General features: G+C 35.9%; 1 protein-coding gene across 4 annotated transcripts in view; it reads left to right on the top strand.

The window, feature by feature from the left end:
- The window catches only part of LOC135219377 (DNA repair protein RAD51 homolog 3-like), a 247,163-nt gene that overhangs the window by 164,609 nt on the left and 70,054 nt on the right, over positions 1-12,500 (top strand). For all 4 annotated transcript variants that reach the window (XM_064256100.1, XM_064256101.1, XM_064256099.1 and 1 more), the window contains 2 exons: positions 870-1,071; positions 8,598-8,852. In XM_064256100.1, coding sequence (XP_064112170.1) covers positions 870-1,071; positions 8,598-8,852 — 457 coding nt within the window. The remainder of the gene's footprint in view (positions 1-869; positions 1,072-8,597; positions 8,853-12,500) is intronic.

Here is a 12,500-nt window from a genome sequence, read left to right as displayed (position 1 = left end):
TATATATATATATTATATAAATATATGTGTGTGTGTGTGGAGTGGGTAAAAGCTTCACTGACATTCCTGGATTTGTATGGTGTCCTGGGTTCGCGCACCTGGCGCCGACAATTCTATTATCGCCTAATAAAATTCCGCTTCGGTTAAGCATACATGAAAATATATTAATTCCGAAGTAGAGTGAATTAGATATTAAAGGACATTTGTAGCTCGATGTACATATATATATATATATATATATATATATATATATATATATATATATATATATATATATATATATACATATATATATATATATATATATACATATATATACTATAATATATACACATACACACACACACACACACATATATAATATATATATATATATATATATATTATATATATATATATATATATATATATATATATATATATATATATATATATATAAAAGGAAGTGGGTACAGGGTTTATGAAAAAATGCAGACATTTATAGAATGTACAGTAGTTGTTAACAAAATGGTGGAACATGAAACATGATTTTCAATGCTAATCATAAAGGAAATAGAAATGCAACACAGTCTTCTCTTTAACTGCTTTTAGGTTGAATATATTTATTTAGGGTGAGGCTAGAGTTGGAAATTATCTAAAAGACTTGTTTTAATTAATGTTAAATATCTTTAGTGTATCAATACCCCTTTAGGAAACTGTATTAGTTGAACATGAATTATCAGTGGAAATCTGCATATGAACATGTGTATTCATAAGTGCTCATGTTATGATATTGTAGTTTTTTATGACTCATTAATTAAAGGTGACTCGACTTTTCGACAGGGTTGGATATAATAAATTAATGTCTATCCATGCATTTTTAATTGTAGGTGCCACTCCTTGTTTGAAGTTATGGCAACCATTAAGCATGTTCCAGTCCTTCAGGGAGAGAATCAGAGGATCAAACTCATTATTGTTGATTCTATAGCAATACCTGTAGTACAGGATTATCTTGACCATAGAGTGCATCGACAGCTTCAGTGTCATGCAGCACAAGAACTTGCAGGCCTTGCAATCACCTATGGTTTAGCAGTAAGTATTAGTGATGCTGAGTAGAAGTGAGTTTTTTCTTTGTTAGTTGTATGCTCCAGGTATTGGTGACTTTTCCTAGTATATTTTATTACTCAAGTTCAGTTTGACAATAATGATACCTAAAAACAGATATTTGTAGTTACTGTTCCTGGAAGTAAATAACAATCATCTATTGGTAGTTATATATTTAGCACATAGTTATTCAAGTAAATGTAGATTTTTCTGCAAGATCTCGATATCCACATGACCACCTGCTTAATGAGTGGGCTTTTGGGCACCAGGAATTTATTTGCAGATTTGATTCCAAAAGTCTTAAATTTATATTTCTTTGACTTAAATCTTTTGGATTTCTAAGACTTGAGGATTTTGATGCTTGATATGTAGGCAAAGGAACCATGGCTTGGGTCAAAGTTTACGTGTGAACCTAACTGTTGATAATGCAACAATCCAAAAATGTTTTGACCTAATGTGTACTAAAACCCCCCCCCAAAAAGTATTAATAAATAAAGTATTTAGAATCATGGAATTCTACCATAGTGCAGTCATTGGAATTCCAGGTGTGAGTTGTTATTTGGGGCAGGAATCTTAGCACTTTATCTGGATTCTTAACCAACATGATTAGTGGGAATTATTGATTTTGATTAAGTAACTTAACCAGTAATTATATAGCTATAGTTTCTATTTATTTGCACCAGTTTAGATTCAAATTTCACAGTAGCAACCACGATATTGTGTAAAAGGAAAACAACCAGTCTCGCCCTAGTAAGATGGTTAGGAACAAAACACAGCAGACTAGCTCATTCTGTTTTTGCGACACCTGGTTATAATATCTTGTGTCAGCAGCAATTGTTCATTTTTTGCCAGTTATTTACCGAACTTCGATATTCAAACTGGAAGTCGAATAGCTTCAGCCGAAAGCTTCAGGATGAGGTTTTTTCCTTGTTTAGTTGTTTTTACTGTAGCACATCACTAGTTTGCATTTACAGTGAAATTGTAGTTAATTGTTTAATTACTCTTTGGTGTCTGACCTGATATTGTTTGATAATGCCATTTCAGTATTGATCTTACAATCTTTTGATTAACTCATCTTTACAATGAAGTAGTAATGTTACAATGTAAAATGTTACCAATTTGAAGACAAGTAGCATAATAAGTAAACATTGCATTAGTTACCCTCCTGATAGAGTAGCATGATAATGTAAACATTGCATTCGTTACCAGAATGATATTGGTGTTGAATTTTAATGCTGCAATGCTCTACTAGCAGGATTAGTAATTATTTTTTGTTATAAAGGCTTGATACAAGTTTTTTCACCAGTTTTGCTTAATAACTTGTTCGCTACTGCAACAAAATTGCAATAAATTTAAAGGCTTATCACTCTTTCCTTTCCAGGATTGTTTAAGTGGAAGTATAGTGTAGTAGCAGGAAAGAAATAGTTATAATTGGCTTTTGAAGAACAGTCCAACTGAGATCTTAGTACAAGCAATAATAGAGAATTATAAGAAGCAATTTTCATTGAAAACGTACAAGAGCTCACCACAGAGAGAAATCCCAATAGAGGGATGCATTTAACATGATCAAGGGAACAAAGTATATATTGCTTTAGTGGTCCCTACGTTGGGTTTGGATTGACTCACAGCTAATATGTACCAGCAACTTTGTACATCTGGCACCAAACCTATTAGTTTACCTGGTGCCAAACTATACTGGTTGAGCCTGTCTAGTCATTAGTTCAACTCCAAGTTTATATCATGCATTTATCATGTACTAGGTAACTGAGTGCCTAGTTGGGGCCAAGCTGCTATAACACCTGAGTTTCCTGTGGCACCGAGCTCCCAGTGGGAGCCAATTGTGTCTAGTGTCAGATAACTCTCTGCTCCATTTTTTTGTGTCTTACTCTCCTGCTTAGTACCAAGCCTTTAATTTACCACTTGCTCCTTTGCCTGGCTCTCTCGTTTCCTTCCCATACCTTTGCCAGTTTGTGTTGGGGTTAGCAATGTTAACCCTGTGATAGTGAAGTGTTGTGCATTGGAGGAGGTGGTTATTCATCCCTCGATTCTCCTAGACGGAAGGTCCCTGTCAGACTTCCCTATACTTGGGAGGAGTCAAACGGAGTCCAAGGGAGGTCGGGGGTTCACACACAAGTAGTTGCCCCATCAGCAAAACCTGTTGCCAGACCCAGGTATTAACCGATAGCCATTGGAAAAACATCTTACTGGATGTGTTGTGGAGGATGTAGCTATCTGGCCCTATTGAATCTAATAACCCAGTTCCTCTCAAGACTCTTCTATACGTGGGAGGAGACATACTGTTGGTCTATAGGGTTCATATGGATTTCCTCACGGATAGTTACCCCACACTTGGTCCTGTTGTACAGGGTGGTCCGAAAGTCTTGTTACCCCTACCAAAAAGTACCAACAATAGAGGTACCCGTATTGCAATAATACAAAACATATATCCTGGATTCAGTCTATTCACTGTAAGAACAATCAAACGAAATAAGAACCTTGAAACAATAGAAGAACAAGTAATATAGTAATAGAGAAGATGTACTGGATTCAGTTTATTTGCTGTTTCAGCCATCTGAAATAAGAAAATTAAAAAATATTAGGACAAAAAATTGTGAAAATTAAAATGATATTTAGGGGTAACAAGAATAAACTGAATCCAGGATATGTATTTTGTATTATTGCAGTAGTACTTGTACCTCTATTGTTGGTAATTTTTGGGTAATAAGACTTTCGAACCACCCTGATGTATCCCAGGTCTCGACAGAGTGCCATTGGAAAGGCATCTCGAAGGAAGTGTCATGTCTCTCTAGTGTATTGAGTTCTGAGGAATCTTCCCCCAGACGCCAATGGCGCTTTGTGTTCAAGTCTCGCCCATTGAAAAGGAGAACTCATAATTTTTAGTTATGTAACTTGTCCAGTAATTGTATAGCTAAGTTTCACTTGCAGGTACTATATATTTACTGGTTAAGTATAATTAAAACCTTATTATTATTTTTTTTTATAAAAATGTCATATTTCGCCTTCTGTTCTGCCCAAGAAGGCTAGTGATCTCCCGATGGACCAATGTCCTTCGTGCAGCTTCTGGGACAGCACTGAACATTTTTTTCCAGGTCAACAGTGCTTTAGAGGGACAGCTTGTGTCAGAAAGACACTCTTCCTTAAGAGGCGTTTTTTTCCTCCTCGAGGAATCTTCCTCAGAGACCAGTCTGGTGATCCGTGCTTACGAAAGTTTCTGAGCGTCCTTTAGTGGTGGATTCTTCTCCTCCTGTGTCTTCTTTGCCAGCTGCTAACTCCAAGAAACGTCCTGCATGCCTGTGCCCCCTCCTAATGGGTTAGAGTGCATAGTGTCTTTGCTTATGCAGATTACCCTTCAGTATGTGACTCCTATTTTGCACTTGTAGTATGTCAAGGCAAGAGCACCCATTGGCGCCTTCTCGCAAGAGCACCCACTGCACGGAAGTGTCCATAGGCGCCAGATCATCTGAGTGTTGATTTTCAACAGCTTACTCACATACCTTCACAGCTACCAGTGTTTGCAAGTGCTACGAGACCACTTCTTCCTACTGGACTTCATGTTTCTGCTACTTATGATCCTTCAATAGCAGCCATTCAGACAAGTGCCCAGTGGGTGCCAAATGTTCAGTGGCACCAGAGAGTGCTTTTCATTCCAGTTATGTGAATCATAGTGACATTACGTTCTTAACTGAGATTTTCTCACATCTCTGATATTGTGTCAGACTTTGTGAGTGTTTCTGAATTCCCCCCCACTGCTTGGGTGCCGATAACCTGGCTGGTCTTCAGCTCCAGGGAAGCATGTGACGCCTAGTTCTTGGCATATTTTTACCGCCTTTACAGTCGAACTGGGATGTGTTAAAGGCTACTGCTGTTCAGGATACTTCTTTTGATCCCATCAGCCGCTGGCTTGACATACTGCGATCCCCCTGGGACCATGATATAAATTTCAAGAATCCTTAACCTAGCAAGAGTTTTGGATCTTCTGAAAAATCCTTTGGCAGTTTCTCAAGACCTACTATTTTTACCTCCGACGTTCAAGGTTGGGTGGAGGAAGATGAGGATATAATGTTCAGGAGTAACCAATACGTATCTGCCTATGCCCCGTTGATGAAGTATTTATTTATTTATTTTTTTTTTTTTTTACCCAGTTATCCATCATTCTCTTCTGTCATGTCTCCCTCTTCACCAAGTTTGGCCTTTGTGAGGAGACAGCTGTTACAGGCTGCTAGACTTCTGAGGAGGGTCCTCTCCTTCTCGTCTAAGGAGGCGCTGTCCGCCATTGACAGTTGGCTTTCAGAGGAGAGAAGTATTGGCAAACTAGTGTTTTGCACTCCTCTTTCTCACCTTTCTAATAGAACCTACCTTTCTTACGTCACAGGTGAAGTTCCTTCCCTGGGAGTTTCTGCCTTCTCCCAGACAGATTTCTCCGACCTCATTGACGCTTTGAGAGGATCAACCTTCACATTAGCCAAGTTATGTTCACTTACTCAGAAGTAGATCATTTGCTAAAGGACTTATTTTACATGTTCGAAATATTCAACTTATTAGATTGGACCTTTAGTACCTTATCAAAGAAGATTGAAGAATGCACATCTCTTCAAGACAAAATTTTGCTGCAGATTGGTTGGGAGTTCCGTCGTATGCAGACAGGGTATTAGAGATGGTGCGTGAGAGCTGGCTGCCTCCTTTTTGTTAGGCATACTGAAGAAAAGAGACCTGTCGTGTGCTTTCACCACCAAAGGAGTGCCTTATTCAAAAAGATCCTCTCTTCTTTTGGTATTCTGGATCATAATGTTTCTTTTTTCCTACTGCTACAGTGCAGAATGTAGCCTGGGAGTTACAGAAGATGGTTAAACAAGACCTTATCCAGTCTGTCAGGCCTAGGGAGTCAGAATGTACGCCACAATTCCGTTTTCCAGGAATGTCTCAACTCTACAACAACGATCCTTTAGAGGCAGTAGATCAAGGGGCCAATCTCTTCAGTAACCTCTGTTCAAGCTGCACTTCAAAGAAGATCTCCCTAGGTCCTCCTCCAACCAGGTGAGCCCTGGCTTCTCTATTTTTTTTAGAAGTCTTCAGAAAAGGATCCTCAATATCTTTCCTGCAAGAGTCTCCCCTTGTGTCGACTTCCATTCAGTTGACAGCCTACTGCGTAGGCTCAGAGAGATTTTTTCAGCCATAACAGTAGGGAAAGCCACCTCTTCGGTAGGATTTTATAACTGCCTTTTCGTCGTCTCCATGTCATCCGGGGGTTAGAGACTTGTCCAGTTTTCTCCTTCAAGGTATCCACGTCTTCCTCCTTTTGTGGCCATACCGTCCCTGTAAATATGCATCAGCTTCCATGCTATAGTACGATCTGTTTTAAACCTCCTCCCCTCATGCTCCTTTCATCATTATGTTGAAATAATTGCCACTTTACTGTGTCTGATTATCCCATTTTTTAACTGCATCATGTTTTTGTGACCTGTTCATTTGTGGGTGGACCCTACAGATCCTCCCCCCACACTGTCTTCTCGGGCAATCTCACTTCAAGAGATCTACTGAGGTAGTCTGATTTTCACCAGACTTACTCCAGGCTGTATGGAGGATTTAATTAAGAGGGCTTTCTTTACGTATTGCAGAGACCTTTTCAAGTCTTATAGGTGAATCTTCTCACACCATCTTCCAGACTGGGCGATTGACTTTCCAAAACTAGTTTCTTGGGCCACGTCTCCTATGTCCCCTTTTGCAACAGACAGTTCATTTATATCCCTTTCTTTTCCTTGAAAGTTCTTAACATGCCCAAGCAAGGAAAAAGAACATATATTCAGGAAGACCAGGTGGAATTAGTAGAGGAGCAGGCACTGTATTAACACCATAGTAGAAAAGATACAGTCTGATTTTAGAGCAGTGAGCAGTAGGGTATTGCTTGCAAGATAAAGATAAAAAGAGTGCCACTAAAATATTATAATTTACTACTCATCAACAATTGAACTCGCGAAGAAGTGAAATATGTATGATTTTTTTATAGAATTGCAAATGCCATAGATGAAATGATACAAAAAATGAATTAAACGCATTATTGTTTGGTAATGTGTAGATGGTAGAAACAAAGTAGGTGTTTAGGTATGGAAGATGTAAACGGCAAGGAAAGTCTAGGAGAGACTCCAAATGAAGATGGGATGCAGTTTATTATTTTTGTGTTGTAATAAATCTTGTGAATAGATAATATCTTTCTATCTTGAGGGGAAAAAAAACGAGGTGAAAGATGAGCAGACTTAGGTGGTGATCACCAACCTGTCTTTACAACACTAAAAATGTAATTAAAAGCACCAGACAAAAAATTTGAGAGAGTATTTAGATTCAATATGATAAAGCTTTAATAAATGCTGAAGAATGTTTGCAGTCGAAACTCAAAATAAGGTTAGTTGATGTATAAACTATAACTAAGGAGGTGGAAGCAATCAATGAAGACTGGACAAGCTTCAGGAAAATTTATCATTTTGTTGGAAACGAAGTACTTACTACAGTAGTACTCAGTTGTGGGATAAGAAGATATTAGATGAGACCTGAGATATGATAAAAAATATACAAAGGCAAAGGTACTAGAAAAATTTTAGGGAGAAGATGGAGAATGAAAGTTTGTGTTAGTACTCAGTAAAGACGGAGGTGTGGGTTGCAGCCTTTTTCTTATCTTATCAACAACATACCCATCTACTCTATCCTATTTCATTTATCAAAAAACAAACCCACTAAAATATATTTTTGAAGCCGTTCAGATTATCACAAAAGAAATTTTAGCTCTTGTTAATGTATGTATTCCAAAAAAAAGAAATTGAATCGGGGGATTACAAAGTACCATGTGGTAATCACTAAAGAAAAAACTAGACACTACTTACCCATAGAGATTAGAAAAGAACAAAAGATATACGTATTAGGTATATCTTGGAGAATTAATTCGTCTTTAAGATATTAGTACAGGGGGTTCCCAGGGGTGTGCCGATAAGCGAAAACTATCATTAACTGAAACACAGTGATTTATGGCGCCATAATGGCACTTATGTTGCCAATAACCGGATATTGGCACCATAAGCACCCTTATGGCACCATGAATTGCCAATTTTATGGTGCTAGACAAGCCCATAAAACTGGGGACTGCCTGTACTTTCATTAACTAAAGTGAGTCATCTTTACAATTTAAATGACCCTTTCCATATAGGGAGTACATACGATTCTGAATGCAGCCATCGTAAGCCAAATAATTCTGTGAACTTGTCAAAGGGAATTGGAAGGCAGATATGAAAAAAACTGGAATCTGTTCATCAAAGAGATAACACAGCCAGACCAACTGCCAAATAACTATAGATAAGCAAGTCGTAGGTCAAGCATTACCCTCTAATCTAACTCCTGCCAAAAGCAAAAACAAAGAACTCACCCGGAAAAAAGCAAATTATACTAACACTGGTTCTTGTAGGTTATAATTGTTCTTGAAGATAAATTTGTGCTTTCCTTTTTCACAGGTGCTTTTTGTCAACCATTTGACTGAAGACAAAGGGTATGGTACTGCAGAATCCTATGAGCCCAAGAATTATGCATCAAAGCTGTTACTATCAAATGAGTTGGAGAGCAATATGACAGAAAATTCCACTGGAAAATCCACTGAGGCATGGAGTCATTATTTTGATATAAAAATGAAATTTAATTGGGAAAATGGAGTACGTGTAGCCAGATTAATGAAGTCTCCCCATGGAAGTAATTTAGCAGCAAAGTTTCAGGTAAATATCTTTATTACTCTTTATTGCAAATAAATAGTTCTTCTATTCCAGGAAATTATATTGTCATTTCTATAAATTAATATATATATATATATATATATATATATATATATATATATATATATATATATATATATATATATATATATATATATATATATATACTATACACACACACACACACACACACACACACACACACACACACACACACACACACATATATATATATATATATATATATATATATATATATATATATATATATATATATATATACATATATATACATATATACATACAGTAGAGCCTCAGTTCTCGTCGATAATTCGTTCCAGAAGGAGCGTCGAAAATCGATTATTTTTGAGAACTGAATCAAGTTTTCCCATAAGAAATAACTAAAAAATGGATTAATCCGTTCTTGACCATCAGTTATTACCCTAACCTTGCCTTTTTATACAATACATTACATGTAAATTACAACTAAATAAGTTAAAAGTTAAATAAATATCATGTTAAACGTATATTTATAATTTTAAATGTATAATATACAGTATAAAAGAAAACTAGCCTAGCCTACGTCCAACCGATTGTTGACCAAGCGCCATAGGCTACCTAGGTAAATAGTAAATAGAACGTAGTGCAGTGGGTAGGCATAAAACGTGTTGCTAACATAACAAAAACATTGAAAAGCAAGTCTAATTATTACAGTAAATTAATAAACTATTAAAATTAAACCCAATTCATATTTATAAAAAAAACTTGCAAAAATTTGCCTACAATAAGTCGGCATTTAAGGATGTAAACAAACCATAGCGCAGCCCTAGTGGTTTATATCGGGACTATGGTAGTAAACAAACCATATCTCGCTATAAGCCTAGAAACGTTTACATTCGATATTAATTTATGGTAAATCTTTTACGGAGTCGACTGCAAACTGTATACAAAATCGCTTGAAAATTATCTTTCAGTAAATGTAATGTTATGATACTAACGATTTTGTTTCATAAATGTCCTTATAAAAAAGGTGCGTCTTTTACGGCAAATTATCCAATATCAGGGCTGGTTTCAAGCTTATTGGACTTTGACAATTATTATGGTACTGCATGGTACATATATACGTACGTATAAGTAAAAGAATCCTCTTAATGTCTTTAATTACTATACCATTACGTACCAGCATCTCTTGAGTTTAATATCAAGCCAACCTCTTTTTTTTTTTTTTTTTTTTTTTTTTTTTTTTTTTTTTTTTTTTTTTTTTTTTTTTTACGAGGACGCTTATAAACGAAGCATACAGATTGCGTTCGTTTACCGCGCCACGCGTTGCATTATGTAAACTGTGTCACTACCAGACCTCATACGTAAACATTGACGTCTTTTTACAGTAGACATAAAAGAATCGTCTTAATTTCTATAATTATTCTATACCATAGCGGCTTCTCTGATTAAGCTAAGGCTAACCTCCTCTTTACCAGCAAGCTTAACAAAGATTAAGATTGCGTTCGCTACCGAACGGCACAAGTTACGTATGTGACAGTGGTTTCACTACCAAATTTCACACGTAAACAATGACGTATTTTTACAGTCGATATAAAAGAATCTACTTAATTTCTATAATTAATGTATACCGTAGCGGATTCTGAGTTAACCTAAGGCTAAGCTCTTCTTTGCCAGCACGCTTAAAAAGCTTAGATTGCGTTGCTACCGAACCGAACATGTTACGTATGTAACTGGTTTCACTACCAAATCTTACACGTAAACATTGACGTATTACAGTACGACATAAAAGATTCTTAATTTCTTAATTACTACGCACTTAATATGGCATAGTGGCTTCTCTGATATAAGCTATGACTAACTTCTTCTTTACCGGCAAGCTTAACAAAGCTTAAAAGGTTGCATTCGCTACCAAAACCGCACATGTAACCTACGTATGTAACATTGCCTTCACTCCAAACCTAACACTTAAATACGTATTGCATTTGCTACTGAAACGCGCGCCTCAAGTGTGAGCATGGCTTTAGAATATTACGCTTGAAAAAAAATCAAGCAAGGATGCTTAATTAAATCTTTTATTCGCTCATCACTTTCATGCAGAGGAGAGGATAGACGAAACTTAAGGTTTATTTTGGAGTTGGAACTTGGAAATAATGGAAACATTTTGAAGAAGGAAAACGCGAGATGCCATATAAACACTTTTCCATTATTTCAAAGATTAACAATAGCAAAAGGTTTTAATAGATAGCCAGTAGTAATGTTGGGACCCATGATGAATCAAAAGGTAACTGCGTATAGAGTTGATACCACCGAAAAAGCAAACGAAATGCGACCTAGGTGTACAAGACACGACACATGTTTGAATGTGTGTAAACATTAGTTGCGGACTTTAAACAATGCCGAGTCGAGTGGCGTCACCAGTGTTACCAACCGTTTTGCTAAATTATGCTAGTCGGTCCAAGCAAGAATATATGCCAAATATGGTGCAATTTTGTGCCAGAATTATGCTATTAATCTATCATTATCTCATTTCTCTAATACATTTGAGCTAAAACAACGATGTAATGGAAATTTAAAAACATTTATATATTAGGTGAAATGATACAAAGTGACGAACAGACAATATTATAACTAATAATTTGATGCATCTTTACATGTTAGGAGGACTCGTAATAAAACAACACCATTTTTCTCTAATAGATCACATACGCAATCACTAGTACACTATTTGATATGCAATCACTATTATACTATTTGACAAATGTGTGAAGATCACACATACAAATGTGAAGACAACAACAAATTTTACTTATTACTGCATCATTATCATGCCACTCAGAACCATTTTTCTTTAACAGGTCACATAAACAATTAATAAATACTTGAAAATGTGTGAAAATTACTTCAAATATAACATTTTGTTATTTACTGATATTTACTGAAAAATTAAAACTAAAAAAAAAGGTAAACAAACAAACCAGTCTCTATTCAAGAAGAAAAACATACGTACTTATTACTTGATCATTATCATGCCACTAAAATACTATTTTTCTTTAACAGATCACATACACAATGAATAAATAATTGAAAATTGTGTGAAAATCACTTCAGACATAATTAAAATTTTGATAACTGAAAAAATATAACTTAAAAAAGGAAAAAAAGTAATTCTTTACTCATGAAGAAAAAACATTATTAACACTTTACTGATCGTTTGTCATGCCATGCTGGGGTATTTATTTATATTCCCAAAATTAACGTTCCTTAGTTGGGTTCAAACTTAGCAATTAACTCATTTGTTAGTGCTGCTTTGAGGCAATTTCACTTGAAGATACATTCACTGTAGCTGTGGATGAAATTGAGGAAGGTTTTCTGCATTTTATTTTAAAAATTTTAGTGAAAAATACATTCTAAAATTGTACTAGAAACCCTAAGTGTGAGAGAAATTATGCTGAAGCTCCAATTCAATTCTGGGTCAAATTATGCTAAAAACATGAAATTATGCTACATTTGGTAGCACTGGATGCCGCCAACTAGCGGCGGCTGGCGGAAACAGTTTTGTTTACAAACACATATGGTCAGGGGTCGGAAACTGGTTTTTTGGTTGAAAACAGATACAAATGTTTATTGGAAATTTAGTGGCGAAATCCG

Source organism: Macrobrachium nipponense, chromosome 1 (assembly GCF_015104395.2).
Source record: "Macrobrachium nipponense isolate FS-2020 chromosome 1, ASM1510439v2, whole genome shotgun sequence".
NCBI classification, from domain to species: domain Eukaryota; kingdom Metazoa; phylum Arthropoda; class Malacostraca; order Decapoda; family Palaemonidae; genus Macrobrachium; species Macrobrachium nipponense.
This window is presented reverse-complemented; position numbering and strand designations above follow the sequence as displayed.